The sequence below is a fragment of the Silurus meridionalis genome, chromosome 6 (genome assembly GCF_014805685.1).
Source record: "Silurus meridionalis isolate SWU-2019-XX chromosome 6, ASM1480568v1, whole genome shotgun sequence".
Lineage (NCBI taxonomy): Eukaryota > Metazoa > Chordata > Actinopteri > Siluriformes > Siluridae > Silurus > Silurus meridionalis.
The window spans coordinates 15595741-15621634 of NC_060889.1; the positions used below are offsets into that span (position 1 = coordinate 15595741).

General features: G+C 37.6%; 2 protein-coding genes across 4 annotated transcripts in view; both read right to left on the reverse strand.

Moving 5' to 3' along the window:
* Nucleotides 1-279: 279 nt before the first annotated feature.
* On the reverse strand, nucleotides 280-19743 carry gal3st4 (galactose-3-O-sulfotransferase 4). 2 transcript variants are annotated; one of them, XM_046851759.1, is made up of 4 exons: nucleotides 19367-19743; nucleotides 10302-10412; nucleotides 4971-5277; nucleotides 280-4088 (listed from the first exon to the last, which is right to left on the reverse strand). In XM_046851759.1, the coding sequence occupies exons 2-4, from the start codon at nucleotides 10406-10408 to the stop codon at nucleotides 3090-3092; spliced, it is 1413 nt and encodes a 470-aa protein (XP_046707715.1). In that variant the 5' UTR covers nucleotides 10409-10412; nucleotides 19367-19743; the 3' UTR covers nucleotides 280-3089. The 2 variants fall into 2 exon arrangements, with proteins under 2 accessions (XP_046707715.1, XP_046707714.1); XM_046851758.1 differs by lacking the exon at nucleotides 19367-19743 and adding an exon at nucleotides 11972-13192.
* A 4435-nt stretch (nucleotides 19744-24178) lies between these two features.
* her8a (hairy-related 8a) overlaps nucleotides 24179-25894 on the reverse strand; it is a 2529-nt gene continuing 813 nt past the window's right edge. For both annotated transcript variants that reach the window (XM_046851763.1, XM_046851761.1), the window contains 3 exons: nucleotides 25798-25893; nucleotides 25522-25600; nucleotides 24179-25423 (listed from right to left, as the gene is read on the reverse strand). In XM_046851763.1, coding sequence (XP_046707719.1) covers nucleotides 24966-25423; nucleotides 25522-25600; nucleotides 25798-25893 — 633 coding nt within the window. In that variant the 3' untranslated portion in view covers nucleotides 24179-24965. The remainder of the gene's footprint in view (nucleotides 25424-25521; nucleotides 25601-25797; nucleotide 25894) is intronic.

Consider the following 25894-nt stretch of genomic DNA (forward strand, 5'->3'; position numbering starts at 1 on the left):
TTAGGAGATACTGAACCAAACTCCAAATACTGGCTGATAATCAAATATAATTCAATATCACCATCTTCTTAATTGGCGGTCAGACAATTTGAAAGATTCTGTTACATAAAAGTGTCCGTCTTGATAGACAAGTTTACACTCTGTCTATTTATGTGCTGTTCATTATTACCATTACTCACATTCATGGCATAAAATGTCAGTGTTTTAGGTACATTTATTTTACAGTTAAAGAGCTACTGGAAACTTGATCTGTTCATTAAAAAAACAACAACAAAACAATTTCTTTTCTGTTATCAAAAGTTTCCTTTTTATTCCATTCAACCTTTTTCCCCATTTATCTACACACAGGTAAACTACGGATTCAAGACAAGATGCTTATAAAGGTATTTTGAAAGGTTTCTAACCAAACTTCAGTGTTCAAGTAACAAAAAGAAATAGAATAAATATAATACACAAATTACTACGGTTCAAATTGAATATTAACTGTACTGAAATTTTACTATAAGATAAAACATGACAATGTCAGTATCACATTTAATTTGCAGCATAGACAGAAGATTCTGGTACCAAAGAAAGACTGTTGGATCAGCAAAACGTTTTGCTTTCAATTTCTTAGACATCTCCCTGTTAGGATTTAGTTTGGTGTAAGTTGCATCCAATCTCCAACATCCTGTGTCTTAGGGGGGTCATTTTGTTAAACATAATAGCAACACCAAAACAAATTTATAGCTTAGGATTTCCATTTTCACAGTCACAGGTTCAGTATTTCATAACTAAAATGTATCGGCAACTCTTTGGTGTACCTTTAACTAAAAAAGTAAATACATACATGTAAATTCAAGTTTTTATTTGTACCATCTTCGACTGTTAGATGTCTACTCTTGAGAATCATGACAGAGCAGCAGTCTAATACAGGTGTAGACAGAATAATGGAAACAAGATGACCAGTAATAAGAGCATTTTTACATGATTATAAACTGCAAAACGTGAGCAAACTAAACTCAAGGTTTCCTTCAGTGTTGTCAAAAAGAAGGAACCATTTATGCAACGGCTGATAACGTTTACAATACATCTAAATCAAATAATATTGCTTTCCTACAGTCCCCTACTGTCTTTTAGGCATTTATATTAACTGGTTGGCCAATGATAGCCCCAATACAGTACAAACTTTGTGAATATAAAGATTCAAAGCTTTGGTTGAGGCCAATGAGTCATATTTAGTGTTCAGCTTCATTTACATCATTCAATATGCTGGCATATGTGTCTGTATTAGTTGGCACATACTTTCAACCCCCTACTTTTTTTAAACATTTTTTTACAAACATAACCTTTGAATATGAAAAAAAATATATATTTCTACAACAAACAGCTTTGTTAGAAATGTTTCTGTTTATGTAATGTTTGTATTTTTTTCTGATTCCAAAATTCTCCTATAGATATTGCCTGGTTTAGGTGGGTTTGTTCCAGGAAAAAAAGCAAAATACAAAATCAAGATTTTGTTTGACAAAAAAGTTGAGATGAATCTGTATTTCTACTAAACACTGGTGTCGGTGAGTGCTATTTATAAACATGCACAAAGTCTTTTTAACATACACTACACATCATCACTTACTATACCTAGAATGACTACACATGGAGTGTTCTGCTTTAATAATAATAACTGATAAAAGTTATAAACAGAATTTTAAACATGGAGGCTGAACAACCCGTTAATACGTTCAGCTTAATCAAGCTGTATGGTGCATTTCAGTCAAATTCATACTAAATTTACATACCATCATTCTACGTACCACAAGACTGAAAAACTTGCATTTTCAGAAAACTATAAATACATTACATACATGACATTTTTAAAAGAAAAAAAATACAACAACCATTAATAAACCAGCCCTGTTCCAATTTGTTTCACACGGTAAGGCAAAATCACTCAATTCTGGATTTTAGATTTGGACACGGATATGTATTTAATAATTCATGGGCATTCTAGCTTTCATGTATTCAATTAACATTCGCCATCTGTATTCATCTCTGTCAATCCAATATCACAAAAAAAACCTTGGCATAATCACGCACAAATGTACTTACATCAAGTCTGATAAGTGGTATCAGTTCACTGTTATTAAAAGGCTAATTACCCAGGATTCTAGTTAAAATTCCTTTGAAATGACAAATAATTTTTATATTCAAATCCGCAACATAAACAAGAGAAAGTAACCTCTGACAGCAGCCAAAAGGTAGATTACTGTGAGCGGAATAACCCACTCCAACTGATGAACCTGAAAAACCAATTACATGATGTTAATCTAGTTCAGTGTCATCATCTACCAACATTTTAAGTAGCTTATATAATACACCAATTATAAAATGCCACAGCCATAACAAGCCCTGTTATGGTTGCCATAGCAAAAAAAAAAAGGGCTGTAGTATTCCAAACTGTACGCCTTTTTCCTGTGGACCTGCACTACAAAAGATGACAGCTGCTGTAATATACTGAACACAAATCAGTTGCTGGCACCCAAACCAATGTCACTGACCAGACAGTTATAGAACTATGATTCTGTTTTAGTGGTATTTGTTCTCCAGTCGATGGCTTTACACTCTATTTCAGTGCCGTCAGTAGGCACAGAAGCAGTGTCAATCTGAAAAGTGCTATGTGGCTCAACGCCAAATTGTCTGCGTGTGGGAGGGAGCATATAGGTAAAGCGTGTTTGTTGGATTGAGAGACAATAGTGTAGCATTCGAAATGCATTCGTACCATCACTGCTCAAGTAAAGCAGCAGAAATACTTGACACCATGCACCATGATGTAATTGAGCTTCATCACACATCGCCTTGCATGCATCATTCCCTACTACTGTATACTGGGGCTATTTGTATTGTATTTATTCCTCAATTCAGTGCTCTTTACAGAGTGACATCGTAGTCACATGAAATAATGCAAGATGCCTTAAAAAGGGCAAGATATAGAGGATTGTTAGAAGCTGAGCAAGTATAACAAGTCAGTCTCTAACTCCAGCTCTGAGTAGTGCAATGCAGAGGCCCAGCAGAGCCAAAAAGAATCTGGAAAACAAGTGTGGCTATTTCACTCATTATCTCAGTTTTCCCTTTATGTCCACATGTTCTTGGGATTGATTATGGACCAGTAAGGTTCCATCCCAATCCCTTTCTAATGATTCTCCAGCATGCTGTTCAGTCCTATGAGGTGATGAATCCTTCTTAACAACAAGCTCATTTGTCACCACTGCTGCTCCTGGACGTGGCTGGGCATGTGGGAACTGTCGAAGATCCAACAGATCCTTGTATTGGATCTCTGGCCTAATCATACGCAGACAGGCCTGCCTAGTGGCATTGTCCAGACCTGGCTGCAACTCGTAACCCAAAATCTTCACTAGGCCACTCTGAAAAGGACGGATGGCCCTGTCTCGAATGCGGCTAGCTTCAACTGGCCGGCCTCCATCACGCAGACAAACGTGGGCCAAAACCTCACGCCTACTCCTCAATAATGTCACCTCAGTATCCATTCTTGCTCGTCCAAATCGCTCCACCTCATCCCAGAAAGTGCTGTTAAAGGCTTGGTACAGGTGCCAATCCAAGGCGTTCCACTCACGCAACTTCTGACGCTGCTCTTCTGTCAGTTGCAAAGATGCTGGAGCAGCTGCCTTTCCCACCCAGCCTGACCTGCTCTTGGATATCTGCTGTCTAGCATTTAGGCTAAAAGACACAACAGCATCCAGAGGCCAGCATAAAGCATGTCGGAGTAGCACCATGGACTGGTCAAAGTACTCGGATATAAGAATAAGTTTAAAGTTGCGTCGTACTGCTGCTTCACCACGCTTTGCAAGAGCCAAGGAGTAGTTAGCATTGTGATCAAGACCAAAGTCAAACCACAACAAGTTGCGGGCATAGTGGTTGTTGCGCAGTCGGGGATCGTAGTATTTGTTCGGGTTATCTGCAAAGTCACCTAGTCCCTTCGAACGTCGGAAGGCAGGGGCAACATTTTTGTAATAGGCATAGGAGGACTCGGCTAATGCCACAGGGTCTCGTAAAATAGAGAAATAGAAAGTATCTGCAGGCATGACTTTCTCTACCTGTGGACAGAGAATAAATATGGCATTTAGTATTTCATCTTATATTGTGTATCTGTATACAATAATTATAAATTGTTCATAGTTTATGGAGATACACTGCCCAATAGAGTTTGAAGTTTCCCCAAAGTGTGAGTCTTTATGCCTTCATGGTATAGAAATGTACTGGGTGAGATGGATGTAGCTTAAACTGCAAACTATGCAGGACAGTGTGTCCTCTGCAGTTAGATAAAGTACTACTTAGTAATATATTTTCACTCAAGAAAATGTAACATTAATTAGAATAACAATTTGTGATTTGACATGTGTCTGCATTAGAACAATCCTAACAGACATGTTGCTGGTATATTAGCTGCTCAATCTTGTGGAAAAGTAGGTGGATGGGTTGCTGGTTGCGTGGGGCACTCACACAGTATTACTGATGCAGAGCACTATTCTTGCAGAGCAGTCTGTTTTGTAATTTGTAAAACATCTTTATAACCAATTTGAAGTACAGTTTCGGGCTGAGCTGAATACTGAGTTGAGTATTTCTAGATGTACAGGTGAAGCCTGTACTTGATTAAATACTGTTACTCTGCTTGTAATGGGACTGTTCTAATGAAAATGAAACAATATTAGAATTATGGAAGTTATTTAAATATTCAGCAGACATCTTTATACCTATGATAGGTGAAACTCTCCTGGCTATAGGTGTTCAGTTATGAACACACTAAATTGTTAATGTCACTTGGATCATCTGTATGGGGATGGGTGACAGTAATGAGATAAAAAGCTATGTGTTACATGTCAGGTCCCAAAACTGCTTCATCAATAGAAATGACATTCAGAGGACCGACAAGTATTGCAATGACTCTGAAACATAGTAAACATCATTTATTTCCATACCTCTGGCTTGTAAAATCGCATGTGGTTTGCCATGATGTCAAACATGGCCACATGGGGACCCCTGTACCCTTTGACCCTCTGGGCTATGAAAGGGAGTGGGTAGCCAAACTGGTAGCCCAATGGTAGGGCAAAACGCAGGCCCTGCTCCTCACCGAAGCGGTAGAGCATGTTAAGAACGGTGCTGCTTGCTGTCTTGTGGGTCTTCAGGAACATGATGTGTTTTTGGGGCCTGCAGGAGCCCAGAGGAGGCCCTTGATTGTTCTCGGGAATAGAGAACAAAGATCGAGGCCGCTCCGGTTGCACCCAACTAACAGTATAAGAGACAAACAAGAAGAGAGGGATGTGTGTAATCAGATATCAGTTAAACAATAATAGAGAAATAGAATAAGTATAGGGTTTTGGCTTGATGATTATGGTGATTATGATTATAGTCATGTAAGTAGTAATATATAATAATCAACAAGCATTCATTGTATATGTGGGTGTGTTCATGTAATTTATATAAATGGGTAAAAAAGGTTTAATGGAAGGTCTACAGATGTGTTTTATGGCTGTGAATATGTGCTGTTCTTGTTATATGTATTGATAAATGTGCTTGTATTTTTTTTATTTTCAATTATACTGATATGCCGGACTATAAAGCGCACCCATATATAAGCCACACCCACTGAATTTTACAAATATTTTAATTTTTAACATAAATAAGCCGCACCTGTCTATAAGCTATAGCTATAGTCTAAAGTAATGTACTTTACACAGGCTTTAATAAAAGACACATTACACACGGTGTAACGGGTGAAATATATTGCGCTTCCTTTAAGAGCAGAGCGGTATTTTGGGAATAGCCTGGCACTGCATTCTTCCGGTATTACTGCTTGCGTGTGAGACTGAGGATTATGTCCTTATTATTTTCTGATGCTCATTTCTAAGTTTCTTTGACTAACCCATAACGCTGTTGCCAAGAAAAATAAAAAAGCACAAGATTTGGAAACCTGTCTGTGCTTATATGATTTCTGTTGCAACTGGAGTTTTAGTGAGCTCTCCCTTCACCCTGACTCAACGCACTACAACGGCTTGTATCTAAACAGTAGCCCACCAAGTAAGTCATTGTTCACTGTCTTACTCCTTCCTTTCACAACAATTTCTCTCGGGAGTTTATCTTTTGGCATCGTCGTGCGTTTAAAAATCACCCGATGGAAGTTTTTTCTACCGAAGCCGTGCAGCTCAGAACACAGGTGAGGTGCGTTTTTTCGTTTCCATTCGGAGATTTTATTGGGCTAATGTTATGGGGTTCAGTTTTTTGGCTTGAAGTTTGTGAAACCGGGAAAAACCCAGGAAAAATTCATAAATTAGCCGCTTTGTACTGATCCAATTATACATATTTTGTTTAATTAATTTTTTTTTTAAGCAGTGCTGTGAGAAGAACTTTGATTTTCTTTAAGCAATGTTAATTGCTTATGTGAAGTGAAGGTGATCGTGGTATGTGGTGTTTGGGCAACAATAATAATAATAATAATAATAATAATAATAATAATAATAACTGCCCCTGCAGCCATATCTGGCACTACACACGTACACATGAAGCCTGAGAAGGAAGTGCCATTGAGTCTATCTGACAAAAAACTGTAAACTGCTTTGACAAAAAAAATAAAAAAGGAGAGAGAGAGAAAGAGAAAGCGAGAGAGAGAGAGAGAGACGGACAGAAAGGCCTCTGTTTCACCACAGGAGTATGATAGGAAAAGAAGAGGACAAATAAACATAAGGTAATAAGGGGGAAACAAACTATGGAACCCATGGAGAAAGAAGCCGGTCAAGCTGTTTGACTTTACAAAGTAAATGTGATCAGCTTGAGTAAAACTGTAGCTGGAATTGAACTAGTAAACAGAACATCCCCCAAGTAATTCATTAAAATCTACAAGATTGATTATACACTAAAGGTCCACACAACAAAGCACATATAATTAGTTAAATTATTTAATAATGCTTGAATGGCAACCTTTTACAATAAAAAAGTGGAAATGGTTCTATACCAAAAAAAAAACAAAAAACAAGACTAAATAGATATTTTCTATTGCTCATTTTATTTATATTTGACATACTCGTGGCTCAGAGATATTCTGAATTTCTTCCAATGAGCTTCAAATGTCAGTATTTGACAATTTTTATTTTCCTCTAAAATGCTTGGTTAACTTATTGCCTAGAATAATGTGGAAAATACATGAATTAAATCTTAAAGTCATGTTACAGGGACAGTAACACTGTGAGCAGTAGATTTTCACTATAATTTTTTAATATGGCTCTAGTGAAACCATGAATTATGAGCTAAAACAAACAGCCTTTGCTTGCTGTGTTCAGTGTATAAATTTTTTTATTGTCATAATGTTCAGACATTTTACTCTTTGGACAAAAACATTATTTTTCCCAACAAAAAAAGGGCATCACTAATTAACAGTTAACTGTTGCTAAGCTTTTTTTATTTATAGTTAAGTAAGACATTTAGTATATTCATAGTTTTCATTTCACATTAATTAAGTAAATATCTTACAGTGCATCTATCATTCATTCTCGATTCATATGTTGATTTGCTCATTAGCTATTTTTATTAGAAAAAAATCCTGGCATGTCTGAAACTGTCATTTTTCCATCCCACTCACATCCCTTTGCTAAACCCTTCCTGAGACTCTAGCACAATCAGTGTTTCCAACAGAGACGATGAAAAATCTAAATGAAAATACTTGAAACACAGCTAAAATTTGGTGTGCCAGCTGTAAAGTTTCTAAAAAAAAGTATGGATTCTCTCATTAAAACTGGTGTAGTACACATTTAGTTGAGAAAACCTGCCCATAATCCACACTGAATGTGGCACAACAGAAAAAAACATGAGCAATGACCAATGAGGAAAAAAACTGATTTATTATCTATTGTGAAATCCACACTGTGAGAGTAAAAGATTCACAGCATGACTCTGCTCACTACCTGAAATCGTCCATTCTAACCAGCAAGCAACAAAGTGACACGATTGTTCATCCTCTATTTACATGAGTGACACAGGGGCTACAATTGTAGTGACAACTAAACAGCAAGTACTGTTTTCATTGAGATTATGTTATCAAGTATGTGCAAATTAGGTGCAGAGGTGGGAAGCATCTACCCGAGTAGATGTTTTTGGTACAGGTGTCCCTGTTTATCGCAGTAGTTACCTGCCAAAACCGACCACGAAAAAACTACTTTCTGCAATAAATGGATGCCACTTCAAAAACGCTTTTTTAAAAACTATTGTTTTGTTTGTTTGTTTGTTTAAGCTATAAATCATCCTCCCACACTCTTTAAATGCAGACAGAAAACATTTGCAAAAATATATTGAGAATTTTGTGTCAATTCCTGGAAATATCACATTTATAGTGAGTACTGTAGTACAGTACTGTAGCGTAGCCTGTGCATAGTTTCTCTGCTTGTTTATTGGTTGAATTGACCTATGACGTCAAAAAAAGTGGATGAATTAAAGATACACAACACTGAGTTCTTTATTTTCATTGGCTAAATCTGGTGATGTATGTCTTCAACTCCGCCCTTTTTTGACATCAGAGGATACTACAACTAATAAATAAGCGGAAACCTACGCTTTCCTTATGATGAACTGAAATCTGGACCATTCGCAAAAACTAAATAAAATAAATAAATAAACTTCACCGAAAAATAATTTTAATCACATTTGTTTTACTGATGCGCCAAGTCTCAAATCAGCACCAAAGTCCGCCGTGATGCACAAAATGTAATATTACAAAATTAATATTCTCTGATTGTTTAATCCGTATAAAAGTTCGTCCGGTATCACCTCATTAACTGTCCGTGTGGAAACATAGCAAAAGTTCTGTTTGGTATCCTGACGATTTACGCAATTTAAAACACCATAATTACAATAATTACATTTTATGTCATGCTCTATGTTGATTTTGGTTTCACTAATAATAAACATACATTTGCATAAAGCATCCATATTTCTTCATGCCCATGTTGATTACAGTATTAAAACCATAAAGTATTCTTTTATGGTACATTTAGAACAGATACAAATGTGTGGTTAATTTGCAATTAAATATTTTAATTGATTGACAGCCCTAATATTATTATGATGTGAAATCCAGTTACCAGCTTGACACTAAAACAGGTATTAGTAATGGCTACTTTTTACTTTCTACATGTCAGAGCCCAGACTTCTTTACTTTAACTTGAGTAAAAAAGTATAATCTGTACTTCAACTTTCACCCCAGTATTTTAAAACATTAGCATCTATTATTTTACTTTAGTGAAAGATGTGTGTACATTTGCCACCTCTGATTAGGTGTAACACATTAATTATAAGTGCCAATAAGCCACTAATATTAGACAGAAAAATTCCCTTTGGCCAATGTGCATGGTCTGGGATTTCTTTCTTTCTTCCACACGGATAAATTCAATTCCTACCTGCAATTAAGACACTTTTAAATGCAAACATATAAGAAAAACTTACAACGGTGGTATAAGCTGAAAAGCAAACGCTTTTAAGGAGGTGCCTTAAGTCTGTATATTTAGCTGCTTTAATGCAGTGCTTTAAGTTAGTATGAATCCAGTTATGAAACAGATATATCAAAGAACACTTTTCACACTGCTTAAAGTACTATTTAATTCTGTTTAACTAGCTAGCATTCAAAGCCCATTTATTTTGACTACTGCCTTTTATCAGCAAAACTAAAAGCAACATGTACAGTCACAACCATTTACTTCCATTATGTGGTTTTAAAGTTTTTTTTTTAGTAGAAGTAGGAGATCAAAATATATACTATATAATCCTGGGCAAGTCTGCTATGTTGTGACTGGCTCAAACTCAAAACATGATAAAGTCGTCCCTCGATTTATCACACTTTTAATCTTGCGGTCGAACTTTATCACAATTTTCAATTTGGCACATAACTATTTTGTTTTATAACAATTAGTCATGAAGCACTATTTATTTATGGTTGGTGTGGTTTGTTAAACAAAAAAAGAACATGTACATTTTGTTTGCTTTTGTCTTCATCGTGCAATATAATGCGTATTCATTCTGGTTTTCATGTAAACAAAAGGTTTAGGAATAAAAGTGGTCCCAGAGGAAAGACATGTTGCACAGATTGACTGACACATGGTTCTTTTAACCCATACAGTGACACACTGTTTTTGACATGTTTCTCATTATGGGTAGAAAAACATATTTCAGCACTTCTTACTGTAGGAGGGACTGTAAAACTGCCTTCATGAATACCTATAAATTAGAAACATTCTGAAAAAATTTGTGGGACTAGGCCATATTCTGACCTTTTATTGAAGAGAATCCCCAAGAGCTGGCCTGCAAAGGCAATGACCACAAACACCAGGAGTGCTTTCCACATGGGCCCCATCCGATAGCATCCCAGCCGGCGCATCCTCCTGGTGCAAAAAAAGAAATTAATTAATATTTAAAATAATATTTTATTGTAGATGATGTAAGAGAAGATACATTAAGTGTTTACATAACAGCTGAAACTAGCAATAAAATAGAATATTAATGGGAAAACTGAAGTATTAAATCTAACTAACCAAATATGTATAATTATGTTGGTAGACTAAAGATCTGTCAGTGAACTAAGCAGAACATAAAATACATAAAATAAATAAAAAACATATGAAAAGTACAGAAACCCAAAAACCAAATTGCATATATAAATAGAGGGTAATCTGTAAATAAAAAAGAGCATTTTAAACACAATATTATTATTTTATGCAGTTAATTAGCAATGGTTGTGAGAGCTTTAGCTCTTCCTGCAGCTCCTCTGGTGCAGTACAATACCCATAAATATTTTGCCTGTAAATCACTGAGAACCTCATGCTTACTTTGCTCTTTTACAGGACTACAGCACATTATACAACATCAAGATAAAAGCATATCTCAAGCATGTGTGCTAGGATTTGTTAAACGTGAAAATTATTTTGGGGAAATGGGAAATGCATTGTCCAAAAGGCTCAACCACATCCAAGGAAATAAAAATGCAACGTGTGTGCGCGTGTACAACTGCGCAATTGTGTGGCATGCAAAATCAGCATACTGCTACTTTTGCATACATACAGATTGAGGACATGATTAAAAACTCCCAGTTCAAGGGCCTACCTTCCAGATCTAGAACATTGTCAATGTTTATCATCCAAAACTGATTATACTGTTATAGTACATGTAAATCGCTGCTGGATTAAATGACAATGCAATGAGAAAAGCTTAAGTGGACCATTGTTTTTCAAAACTAATGTCAAGTAATCTGACATTTCAACAAATGTAAAACGCTTCAATGGAAGTGTTTCAGCAGACTTTGAAAACGCTCCATGTCAAGAACAGAGTGCATGATCAGGGAGAGGGAGACTAGGAGGAATAATATGCCTGTGGGGTGGAGTTGGTGTAGATGTGGACGGAAAGTGGTCCTTTCCTCCCCTCTTTCTCCTAAAATGTCTGTGCAAACCCCAATGAAACGTGCGAAGCAGAAACTGGCTTTGCTGCAATTCCTGATTTATATGCATTGCTACAATTGTTAGACAAGCACACAGAATTATTATTATAATATTTGAGTACTGTTATAACAGCATTCGGTGTAAATAAAAAACACACAAAACAAAACAAAACAAGGAGATGATTGTATGGAGAACTGGGCTCCGTTGAGCTCAAGAATGGAGAAAACAAACATCTCTTTATGCTGTAATCTGATGCACAAAAAACACCAGCGGTGGCCGATAACGGCGTGTTATAGTGCATCCGATCCCAATTTTTAACTTATGAAGGGGCATTGATGAAAAAGTGTCTGCGTTGTGCAGGGAGGCGGAACAGCCTTTGTTTTGACATGCATGCTATTGCTGGTATATCGCCTCCCACAATGGTTGCCACAGCCGCTTTTAGAAAGAAAGAAAAAAAATCAGTACCCACAGCCAGCGCCTTCAAATCAATGATTGCTGCCCGAGCTTACCTCGTAAACAGTCTGAACAGCATGATGAAGCCGGGCCGGTGTCGGCAGAAAGCCGGCGCATGTCGGCTAAGATCGGCAGGAGCGGTTCAGATCCATCCGACCACCACGATACCGTGCAACCGATCCATAGACACCAAACACGTCCAGCTACAAGGACAACGGAAGTAACTGTTCTCGCGCCCGCGCTCGCGCACGATGATTCTGAGCAACAGCCGATGGAGATGATGGCGCGCGCTTTGTGTTTTACAGAGACATGGACGGAGAGACAGAGATGTATGTTTTCGCTTAGAGGAGGGGGAGTGAGTGGGTGTGTTTTGGAGCGGCTTCAACGCAGCTTAATCTACGCCGCTGTGTGACGTAACATGCCAGCGGTGCGGATGAAGTCGAATGCACGAAAATCAATTTGCAAACCTCTGCAAGTCGAGCGTGATTCTTTTCCATCGACTACACAAATGCAACTCTTTTGTTAGATGCTCTATTACCCTCACCTGAAGTAACCCAACATCCCAAAGTAAACAAGTAAACAAAGAAAAAGCAACATCAGCAACCTGCAGTTGTGTTTTCCCACTGAGCTCATATGTATGCAAACTGCGAACGCAGAATAATCACCATGAGGGCCAAGAGGAGAAACAGAGAGAAGTTTTTAAGCCACTCTGAAAAGACAAACTATATGGATATGGATGTGTGCCGCATCGTTCATAGTAATGTAAACACCGTTTTTTTTTAAAACTACAGTAATAATTAATTAAAAACAAATCCTCATTATATTGCATTGGGGTTGAGCAAGCAGTACCACACATTTCACCTATTGCTCGGAAGCAGTGTTCATAATTTCATAATCAAACAGAGCAAAGGAGGAACTTGCTTGTTTTAACTGATGTAAAGGGAAATTATATATAGATTAAAATCAATGAAAAGATGAATAATTAGACTGTAAATAGACTGGAGAGTAGAGGTGTTTACAACACTATAAATGATGCAAATGAAGTGGTGACACTGTTTGGGAATACAGGGGGAAAAAAAGGAACATGGAAAAAAGTCATGAGAATGAAACCAGACTACAAAACGAAAGAGATAATTTAAGAACTCATGACTAACATTAACTCACAAAAAAACTTGAATTTGGAATAGACTGTAGTTGCCGTTTTTACACGATGGTCATAACCATAAACTTTCGTTCGGCTTCTCCCACTAGGGGTCACCACAGCAGATCATCCGCATGTTTGATTTGGCACATGTTTTTAAGCTGGATGGTTCCCTGACCGGGGCTCGAACCAGGGCGGCAGCGGTGAGAGCGCCGCATCCTAACCACTAGACCACCAGGGACCATGAATAACAATAATTTTGTTCAATAATACGAATATCCTGTGAATGCTTATATCTTGTCTACATGTTGCAACACTTTTGTAAATCCTATACACAACCCTGACAAAATAATTTTCAATCTGTACAATAAAAAGTATTCATTTAACCAAGCAATGTGTCATGTTAAATAAACATAACTAGATATAACATATGGAACCATAATTGAAAGTCTGGTGTATGCATTCTCTAGCAGTAGATGAATGAGATCAAAGAGGATTCATGAATACTGAAGGCCATAACAGAGTGTGTCTACATTTTTCTCGCTGAAGTTCAAAAAGACAGACATCATGTTTGAATTTCACATATTGAAGAGAGTAAGGAAAATTCAAGACAGCATGCTGTATTGAGCAACTCTCAACAGGATAGAGACTGTAGAAACTGTCTATGACAGTGCTTTTTAGACAGTCTTTGAACAGAAAACCTGATCGATCATATGTTTAGAATAACATGATTAGAAACGCATGAGTTTATGCATGGCTAGGACAATGCAAGGGTTTCAATTTGTCTCTCTCTAATCTAAGCCTTCTTAGACTATTAATAAACCAAACACCTTGGCTTGATTATCTGTCTAATATATTATTGATTTTCTCTGTCAATTAGCTAATGAATCCAATCCATTGTAGTTAAAGCAGATAGTAGTTATTTAAATATAAGATACCTTTCTGTCCCTTATATTATTGTAATAATATACAAACTTGGGCTGGTGCCATGAGAAGGACTAGAGTTCCACCCAGAGCGATATTAACTTATATCAAGCCAGCCAGGTCAAAAACTCAGTCAATAGAGTTGCACAAGCCAGTGCACTCTTAGTGAAGGTCAAAACCCCGGATAAATGGGGTTTGCATTAGGAAGAGCATCCAGCATAAAACATATGCCAAATCAAAAATGCGGATCACAAACCTGAATTTTATACCGTTTACCAACGACCTCTGCAGGTATTGTTAGCCAACAGGGTACCGGTGGAAATTGGGCTACTGCTGGCCAAAGGAGGAGAAGGAGAAGAAGAAGACGTCTACAGAGACAGCAGGGAAAGGAAAAGTGTAAGAGAGTGGAGGTTCGGGTTAGTACTTTAAATGTTGGTACTATGACTGGTAAAGAGAGAGGGAGCTGATATGATGGAGAGGAGAAAGGTAGATATGTTGTGTGTACAGGAAACCAAGTACAAAGGGAGTAAAACCCGGAAAATTGGAGGTGGCTTTAAACTGTTCTATCATGATGTGGATGGAAATAGAAATAGTGTAGTAGTGATTCTGAAGAAAGAACACAGTAAGTGTTTAGTGGAGATAAAGAGAGTTTCTAATAGGGGGATGAATGTGAAGCTGGAAGTTGAAGGGGTGTTGCTAAATGCCATCAGTGCCTATGCGCCACAAGTGGGTTGTGAACAGGAAAAATTCTGGAGTGAATTACATGAAGTGGTGGAGAGCGTACCTAGGAATAAATGTTTGCTGGACGATTGGGCAACTACTGCAGAAATGATCTGGAAAAACAAAGGAAGACGAAGAGAAGTGGTGGTGGAATGAGGAAGTACAGGAGAGCACAAGGAGAAAGAGGTTGGCAAAACAGAATTGAGATCAGCAGTGAGATGATAAAAAAGGAGTTGAGGAAGCTGGTGGCGAGGGATGTGGCTAATGCAAAGGCAAAGGCATATAAGGAGTTGTATGAGAAGTTAGACACTATGAAAGAAGAAAGAGACTTGTACCAACTGCTACAAGTAAGAGCAATAAAAGATGAATGTGTGTTGACTAGTGACGAGAGTGTGTTAAGATGGAGGGAGTATTTTGAGCAGCTGACGTATGACAAAAAATGAAAGACAGAGAAGGTTGGACGATGTGGAGTTGGTGAAGCAGGAAGTGGATAGAATTAGTAAGGAGTAAGTGAAAGCAGGGTTTAAGAGGATGAAGAGTGAAAAGTCGGTTGGACCAGATGACATACCAGTAGAAGTGTGGACATGTTTCGGAGAGATTGCAGTGTAGTTTTTATCCAGTATGTTTAACTACATTTTTTAAGGTGAAAGGGTGCCTGAGGAATGAAGGAGTTTGCTGGTACCAATTTTTTAAGAATAATGGAGATGTGCAGACCTGCTGTAACTATAGGGGTATAAAGTTGATCAGTCACACCATTAAGTTATGGGAAAGAGTAGTGGAAGCCAGGCTGAGAGAAGAGGTGACCATCTGTGAGCAACAGTACTTTTTTATACCGAGGAAGATCACTACAAACTTAATATTTGCTTTGAGAATGTTGACGAATAAGTTTAGAGAAGGTCAGTAGTGTTTGTGGATCTAGAGAAAGAATACGACAGGGTGACGAGAGAGAAGGTGGGGTTTCATCAAGGATTGGCAATGAGCCCTTTTCTGTTTGCAGAAAAGCAACCTGGGTCAACAGTGCAAGCTTAAGAAGAGTGTGTTAGAGAAGTGAAGAAAAGAGTGCAGGCATGGTGGAGTGGGTAGAGAAAAGTGGCAGGAGTGATTTGTGATAGAAGAGTATCTGCAAGAGTGAAAAGAAAGTTTATAGGACTGTGGTGAGACCTGCGATGTTGTATGGTTTAGAGACAGTGGCTTAAACTAAAAGACAGGAGGTGGAGCTGGAGGTGGCAGAGCTGAAGATGCAGAGATTTTCAATGTGAATAACAAGAATGGAAAGGATTAAAAATTTGTTTATTAGAGGGACCACACATGTAGGACATAATGGAGACAAAGTGAGATAGACCGGATTGAGATGGTTTGGACATGTGCAGAGGAGGGACATGGTGTACATCGATAGGAGAAAGGAGGATGGAGCCACCAGGAATGTGGAAAAGAGAAAAGCCAAGAAGGAGGTTTATGGATGTGGTGAGGGAAGACATGCAGGTAGTTGAAAGAGGCAGATGTGGGGGACAGGGGGGTATGGAGACGGATGATGCACTGTGGTGACCCCTAACGAGAGCAGCGAACAGAAGAAGCAGCCAGCCAGGTCAAAAAGTATTTATCTCGATCTGTTTAGAGCATATACAACGCCAATTTTGAAAAGTCGGAAAACATTTTTAAAAGGTAAATATAACAAAATCTAATGAATCTCATAAACCTAAATTTTAAACGCAATAGAATAGAATAATTTAGCATTTGATGGCTACAACACATCTTAAAACAGTTGCGACAGGGCCATGTTTACCAGCATGTAGCATTCCCTCTTCTTTTCACAACAGTCTGTATATGTCTGGGAACTGAGGAGACCAATTGCTGGAGTTTTGGGAGAAGAATGTTGTCCCATTTATGCCTGATACAGGATTCTAGATGCTCAACAGTCTTGGTGCTTCTTTGTCTTATTTGTTGTTTCATGAAATGCCAAATGTTTTCAAAAGGTCAGAAGTCTGGACTGCAGGCAGCCATGCTATTGCAATAAATGCAGTATGCGAATTAGCATTGTCTTTGCTGAATTTTACAAGGCTTTCCCTAAAAACTATGTCATCTGGAAAAAGGATTTGTTGTTCCAAACCTGTATATACATTTCAGCATTGTTGTTACCTTACCAGATGTGAAAGTTGCCTATTTCATTGGCACAAAAGCCCCCTATACAATTACATTTATGGCATTGGCAGACGCCCTTATCCAGAGTAACTTACATCCGAGCAGTTTAGGGTTAAGGGCCTTGCTCAAGGGCACAGCAACAGCAGATTGGAGGTGCTGGAATTTGAACTCATGACCTTCTGAACCAAAGTCTAATGCCAATCCAAAGTCCAATGCCTTAACAACCACCTCCCTTACAATTAAAAATGCAGAGATGCTGGCTTTTGAACTAAGCTCTAATGAAAAACTTTATGGTCCCTCTCCTCTCTAATACACAAGATGTGGCTTTCATAGTTTTTAAAAAGAATTTTAAATTTCGATTTGTCTCACCATAGAACAGTTCTCCATTTTGCCCCAGTACATTTTAAATTAGCTTTGGCTCAGAGAAGATGGTGGCATATCTGGATCATGTTCACACGTGGCTTCTTCTTTGCATGATAAAGTTTTAATGAGCACTGTGAATGACACAGCAAGCTGTGTTTACAGACAATGATTTCATGGGTGTTTCTAAACCCGTGCAGTGATTTCCTAAACAAAACCATGTCTGTTTTTAATGCAGTGATGCCTGAGGGCCCAGAGATCACAGGCATCCAATATTGGTTTTCACCTTTGTCCCTTGCACACAGAGATTTTTCCAGATGTTCCTCCAGCTGTTTCTTGTAGAAGCACTTACTTTTTAGCCTTTTTGCCACTTGTCCCAACTTTTTTAGAACATGTTGAGGCCAAATACAACATTGCCTTATTTTTTCTTAAAATGGTACATTAAAATGGTAAATTTCCTCAGTTTCTTAGTTATATTTTCAAAATATGGGTTTATGGGATTTGCAAATCATTGCATTGTTTTTATTTACATTTTACACAAGTTCCACACTACTTTGGAATTTGGGTTATATACTATGGAATATATTTTAAATATCCCATCACTACAGAATATACTAGAGACTAGAGCTTGTTATGACTGTCTTATTTGTTTCAGACATTATTCAACTGGGTTCAGGCAGAATGCATTTGGGCTATTGTTGGGTCACTTTCATCAGGGCTAAAAACCACAGACCTGAAAGCTGGGATGAAAAGAAACCCATGTAGCCTTCTGGCCCAGTTTCTCCACATTAATCTTTTATCAAGCAGGACCATGTTCACAGAGACATGTATTATTTAGGGGAGTTGTGGAGCTGATGTGGAAAAGACAGATGGAGAGTCCAGTAGATGGAGAGCAAATGCTGCAAGCAGTGGTATGAAAACCTTAGCTGTGTCTAAAAGGGTTGTTGCTATAATATGGCAGTTGTTTACAAGACAGGGTTTATAAAGATATGATTTTGTTTAGGATTGATGTCAAGAAAAAATCAAATCCCCGGCTTAAATAAATTTTAAATCATTGATGGCATGTGCTTAATATTTTATTTAAAATACTCCTACTTCATTCTCCTAAACAATCAGATTTCCCTTAAGACATACAACCTAGAGTAAACATTTTTCCATTAATACCAGTCAAAGAACAGATGGGTTGAAAAAACTCATATGTGCATTGCTTTAATCCATGTTGGTAAGTCTGATGTGTTTTAAATACGTTTCAGCTTTTATTGAGTGAAAAGTATTTTACTTTTAAAAGTTTCTAGTTTGTTGACTGAGCAAATAATTTTGCATACAATTTATGTACCTTAGGTTATAAGTGTAAATCATGGACAGCACAATAGTTAATGGCTGAAATGGGATAACCCGAACAAGCTTAGCCTCACTAATCAACCAGTCAGAATAATCTGATTAATTTCAAAGTAGGTAAGACTACCAGTGTACATCGACGTAAGGACTGTTAAAAAAAAAATCCATCTCAATAGTGAACAGATAAGTAAGCACAAAGCCATCTAAATAAAATTATATCTGTCTTATTATGACAATGAATATATATTAATTATTTGTTTTAATCATATGATTTGTTTCAGCATAGACTTTAGTTACTTCAAGTGTGTGATGACTAAACAAATCTATAAAAGCAAAAAACAATAATAACGTTTTCTGTTTCATTGTTGCTTTAAGAAGGAAATTGATCATTTCACACAGTGGAAAATTACATCCTGTGTAATTTTATTGTCCTGCCATGCAAAAAAAAAACAACAACCTGGGATCATTTTAGTACTAAAGAAAACACAATACAGAAGAAATTATATATATATATATATATATATATATATATATATATATATATATATATATATAAATAAAACAACCTAAATCTCAGGGAAAACTTGCCTCAGACATTTTATTATATATATATATATATATATATATATATATATATATATATATATATATATATACACACACACACACACACACACACACACACACATTTTAGTGAAAAAAGCGGCCAAACAATTGCTGCGTGTCAAACTTTGAGATGGGGTTTGGTTCTATTGCAAATCGCAATGGGATTTCTAGAAAACCATCCCTAATCTATTTCTGGGAGGATTTGAGACGCTTGTTTACTTACAGAGTTGTTCAGATGTGAAGCTGAAGCCGCGCCGAGTGAAGAATTTGTGTGAAATTTCGCCTAGCGGCCTGAGAACTCGGTCATTCCTGGTATATAGTTGGTTCTTCGGTCCACTTTGTGTGTGTGTGTGTGTGTGTGTGTGTGTGTGAGAGAGAGCGAAAGAGAGAGAGAGAGAGTACACTGAAATATGCTCTTGTGGTATAGGAGGGAAAACAAAAACGCAGTCGAGCTGACGTTGTGAGAGCTTCTTGAATAAAACACACTCCTGTTATTTTCTCATTCCCTTTTAGTGTGTTTATCAGGTACATGCAACCTAACCGAGTCTATAGCAGTCCCCCATCCCCCATTGCATCTCTCTCTCTCTCTCTCTCTCTCTCTTAATCTCTCTGTCTTTCTCTGTCCTGTGTGTGCGGTGTGTAATTTCTCCACTTAGCTCAAGCCCATTCTAAAATAAGCCCACATTAGGTGCCGCTCCTTCAGTGACATTTAATACACACTTGTATTCAAAAAGGCAATGCAAAGTCCCAGCCTTGATGAAACAGTTCTGGCTTTTGAAAGGGGTTTTACATTTTCTGCCGGAAACCACTCGTTTTGGGTTCTTCACATAGTTTTAAATCTGACACCTTTTTATATGTTTTTTTTTTTATTTTGCTGCTATGAAACCTATGATATGGAGATGTAGCAAAAAATGGGTTAAACGTTGAAAGCAGTTAATACAGAAAGCAGATTCTGTCTAGGGGATAACCATAAACTCACCCTTTGATTTGTTGCCTCAGAACATTTGGAAATCTTTGCACACACACACTATATGACATATGGTTGTATAGTGTATAGACTTGCTTTCATTTATTACTAAGAATGCACACTTTCATGTGTTCTTCATTTGGCCAAAGAGACACTAAGAGGCTCAGCTGTGAGTGGTGTGTTGTTAGCTCAACTCGACTGTTTTTCTGTTCCTTACTGTACTCCATTCAGCAGAACAAATGCACTCATTCATTCAACTCTTCCTGCTGGACAGCAAACAAAACACACATGGTTCCCATCTGACTCTTAAAAAAAACTGACATTATCGAAACAAGTAAAGATTAAGGCAAGGGTTCATTCCAAGACACGTTTAAAATCACCAGTTGTTTTTGCATTTTTCTACTCACAAGCAGTTATGTAATGCAAACTTCTCTATATTATAATAACATCAATGTTTGTGGCCTTATTAAAAGTCCAGTTGACAGTAAGTTGACATAATTAATTCAACTTAATGTGACCAGTTAATTCACTTAATATAAAACTATATAAACATCATAATAACTGCAGAATTGTATCAGTTTTGATTACAAATTGTCGTGTCACACCTAATGGTAGTACTCAATGCCTCATATGTGACTGAACACTCAGGCCTTTATGAATTCAAAGCTTTTCATAAGTATTTTATTATATAGCCTATTAATTAACCTCTTCCTTTTTCCACTATACGCTACATGCAGATACATGCAAAAACAGTGTTGTGACAAGCCTTATAACAGACTTGCAGGGAAAATAATTAATTTGTTTATACTGGTTAAAATTGTTATTTAAGTCAGTGCAAGTGTAATCCAATAAAGGGTTAACTCTAAAAAGTTTAGATGCATGGCTTCTGTATATGTTTACAGCTGTCTAGGAATTTTAGTTCCTTCTGAGATGGTTTAGACATTTAAAGAATTTTCTCAAGACTGATATAACTGTGATATAGCTCTAAATTAATAAGTGAGATGTTTTGTGTATTAAGCTGCATTAATTTACTCAATTTGCAAATTGATACACATAGGTGTATTTATTTGCAGTGTCCATCATGTCACTCAAGAATATAGTACAAATTATGGGTTGTGGTGTGTTGGGTAAGGTCAAGATTGGGTTTAGATAAAATGACTGAGAAAGTCACAGCATATGATAACATTTTCATACTTCTCAAACCAATCAGCAATTCGTCCTCCTCTGTGTATGACATTGTCATCTTGAAAAAGGTTAGAAATGGTTTACCACGGGATAAAGTTCTTCATTCAGAAAAAAAAAATATTATTATTTTATTTATTTCTTTTCAGCAGTGACACTTTTCTCTAAATTTATCCATTTAACCATGTGGCAATTCTGGGCCTGAATTTTCATATACACTTCATCTTACCACACAGTTTACATGTACTCTCAAAGTGACTATAGGTGAAATAATCAATAGCACTGTGCCTGTGGCAGCTTCCTCCAGCATACATTTACACTAATCACAGTGATGAACCTGTTTGTTTTTTTAATCAGTACAGTCAAAGTATTATGTTTAAAAGAGGTTTGTTATTATAGAAAAGAGTGTTTAAAAGTGGGACTGAACTTAGCATGTGTGAGACTATTAAATACAGCCAATTTTATTATTTAGTTCATTAATTTTACACTCTTATTTAAAACACTCTTAGGTTGTTATTATACATTAATCACTTTAAAAAGATGTAAATTCTTTGGTTTCATTTTAAACCACTTTGTAGTCTAAAATATTGTCACACTAATAAGTAGATCACAAAGCTGGCAAAAAAAAAACTTATCTGTACCTGTAGGTGGCCCCCACGGACCGCTTTGCTTTTTCCGAATGACTTGGTTCATTAACTTAGAATGACACAGCTACAAATGAAGTTTTTTTTCTTTCATTACATTTTTACTCAAATTATTTTTACATTATAGCTTTATATTCACTTTAGCCCTTGTAACTGCAGATGTTAGCAGGAAACACCCACAAATATTTAAACAATCAGACTTTGTAAAGCAAACTATTTGATTTATTTTAATTATACTCAAATCTTTTGCATGACTTTTAAGATTTTAAACAGTTACAAACAGTAGCTGATCTTCTTCCTCTTCTTTTTCTTCTTCCTCTTCCACTTGTTTTTTCTTCTTCCTCTTTACTTCTTTTTCTTTTTCCTCTTCTACTTCTTTTTCCTCTTCTTTCGGCTGCTCCTATTAGGGGTCGCCATTAGGTATCCGTCTCTATACTATTCTGTCATCTACATCTGCCTCTTTCAACCCAACTACCAGCATGTCTTCTGTCACCACATCCATAAACTCCTTGGCCTTCCTCTTTTCCTCCTCGATCCTAATCCTTTCTAATTCTGTCCATCCTTGTTCCTCTCAATGAAAATCTCAGCATCTTCAATACTCCCACCTCCAGCTCCGCCTCCTGTCTTTTACTCAAAGCCACTGTCTCTGGTCCATACAACATTGCAGGTCTCACCACAGTCCTATAAACTTTCCCTTTCATTCTTGCAGATACCATACTATCACAAATCACTCCTGTCACTCTTCTCCACCCACTCCACCCTGCATGACTACTTTCTTTCTTACTTCTCTAACACACTCTGCATTCCTTTGCACTGTTGACCCCAGGTGCCTAAACTCATCCACCTTCACCACCTCTTCTCCCTGTAACCGCACCACTCCACTGCCTTCCCTCTCATTCACACATGTACTCTGTCTTACTCCTACTAACTTTCATTCCCCTTCTCTCCAGCACGTACCTCCACCTGATCTTCTCAACCTGATCACTACTCTCACCACAAATCACAATATCATCTGCAAGCATCATAGTCCATGAAGACTCCTGTATGACCTCGTCTGTCAACCTGTCCATCACCACTGCAAACAGGAAAGGGCTCAGATCCGATCCTTGATGCAGTCCAACCTCCACCTTGAACCAGTCTATCATTCCTACTGCACACTTCACTGCTGTCACACTGTACTTATACATGTCCTGTACCACCCTCACATACTTCTCTGACACACCTGACTTCCTCATACAATACCACAGCTCCTCTCTCTGCAACCTGTTGTACGCTTTTGCTAAATCCACAAACACACAATGCAACTCCTTCTGACTTCCTCTATACTTCATTAACATCCTCAAAGCAAATATTGCATTCGTTGTGCTCTTTCTCAGCATGAAACCATACTGTTGGTCACAGATGGTCACCTCTTTTCTCAGCCTGGCTTCCACTACCCGTTCCATAAATTCATTGTGTGACTGATCAACTTTATTCACCTGCAGGTCTGCACATCTTCCTTGTTCTTGAAGATCAGTACCAGCAAACTCCTACTTCATTCCTCAGGCATCTTCTCACCTTCCAAAATATTGTTAAACAATCTTGTTAAAAACTTCACTGCCATCTTTCTTAAACATCTCCATGCTTCTACCGGTATGTCATATGGTCTACCTGACTTTCCACTCTTCATTCTCTAAATTGCTGCTCTTCCTCCTTACTAATCCTATCTACTTTCTGCTTCACCATCTCCACATCTTCCAACCTTCTCTCACTCTTGTTTTTCTCATTCATCAGCTTCTCAAAATACTCTTCTTAACACACTCTCCTCACTAGTCAACACATTTCCATCTGCATCTTTTATTGCTCTTTTAATTTGCAGCACATCCTTCCCAGCTCTGTCTCTCTGCCTGGACAGTGGGTACAACACAAACAGAAGCTGATGCTATATTAAAAATCTTTAATATACAATAAGGCAGCTGTAACTGTTTTCTAGATGTCTAGATCCAGATGTTTTACAATTTAATTAGCAACACAATCCCAGTCCTTTAATTTGACAAGGCGGTTGTAACGCTAACTCCAACCCAAACTCTCCCAATCTGGCATCAGTCATTACTTGGATTGTCTATTGGGTCTTATATATATATATATATATATATAAATATATGGTCCTGAATTGTATCCCTTCCAAATGATTGATTTAGATATGCAGATAATCGATTGTTTGTGTTTTAAATCTACTTTCAATGAATTAATAAACAGCACATTGTGGATGCTCATTTCTTTATTCATGGAATTTGTACAGCATATTCAGATACCCAGCACACAGAGTGGGCATACAAATAGAGTATGTTTTTCACCTGAACCTAACTTTTAATACAAAATGCTCCAAGTGAAACAAGTGGGGACCAGTACAGGCTAAACATCAAGTGTCAGAAAGAAAAATGTCAGAGGTCATGGGTTTTCATGCACACATTAACATAGTCAATGCATTCAGGACATACCAATACATGTAGATTATTTTGTAACAGAAACCGGTCACTATCAGTTGATTAGAGGTATAGTTTTAAAAAGGCATCAGGCCACACTACACTTTAGTGAGTACACTTTAATAAAAAAAAGAATGGAAAAGTAAATAAAAAGAAGCAAAGAACCATTTAAAACATATTTTCAAAGTGAAATACAATTACACAAAGTACATTGCTTCCTGGTATACCAAAATAACAGTACCATTAAGTAATAAAGCAACAATTCTTTTTTCACATGTGCTCAGTTCTAAGTGAGCATCCTTGGCAGTGGTTCCCCTTTGTTTTTTAAATTTCCAAACAAGCCCACAGCGTAGTAAATCAACCATAAAGAATAGTGCTTCAAACGATGCCACAAAAGCCCCAGGGGCTCAGAGACCTACTATTATTCTTTGACCTCTCTGCTCTCCGAGTGAAAAGGCCTAGCACTCAAACATCCCAGGAGATGAGGATGTAATGGACACTATTAGGGAACAGTGGAAGAAGGGGGGACAGGGCCAGTTAAAAGTGGTAGAGGGTTTCACTTCTTCACCATGGTCTCCACATTGAAGGGTCACCCCCTGGGAAGGCAGGGGGAAGGGCAGAAGGGGATAGAGGTTGGGGGGAGGGTGATCCAGGCGGGGAGATCCTCATTCCAGCCCCCTCTCTCTGCAAGAGGATTCCAGGAGAGCAACGGGGGCTGCTGGGTGAGGAAGGGCTTGCAGGAGAAGGAGGGGTGTGTAGGTGCAGAGGACGGGCTTGAAAGGAGGGATGAGCCAGCGGAGACTGAGTAGGTGAGGTAGGAAGAGGACTGGTGGCAGTAGCACTGCTTTCTCCACTGATTTGAGGGAGAGCCTTTAGCAGGTGGTTTAGAAGACGAGCACCGAGTGATTTGTCCATGCCAGAGCAGTTGAGGAGCAAATTATGCACCTCATGCATGCACTGGATATAACCACTGCTGTATCTCTGACGCGATTCAAAAGCCACACTAGGTCCTTGATTGGGTGCTGTTAAAAAAATTTTGTTAAAATGTTAAATGTTGCATACTAATTTAATACATGGTTTTTATAACTCAGAAGTCATAAGAGCATTTTAATAGTCTCACCTGGACCGAAGCCCCTTTGAAGGCCCTCCATGTGTTGCACAGTTATCTCTAGAACATCTGCCTTTTCTAACTTTGATTGCTTAACAAAAAGAACAGAATAATAAAAATAGCTTTATAAATAGCAGAGTTGTTCATGCTTATTTTACTCCAGAACACAAAAAGACAATAGTATAATAGTGTAGGTGGTAAATATATGTATATATGAGAAAACGTGAATGTTATTATTATTATTATTATTATTATTATTGTTATTATTTTGTTTTTAAGTTAACTCACATCCAAATTGTAGGCATCCACCATAATCCCCTTGAGCTGCTCCAGGCTTGAGTTGATACGTTCTCTACGTCTCTTCTCTATCAGAGGCTTTCGAAGC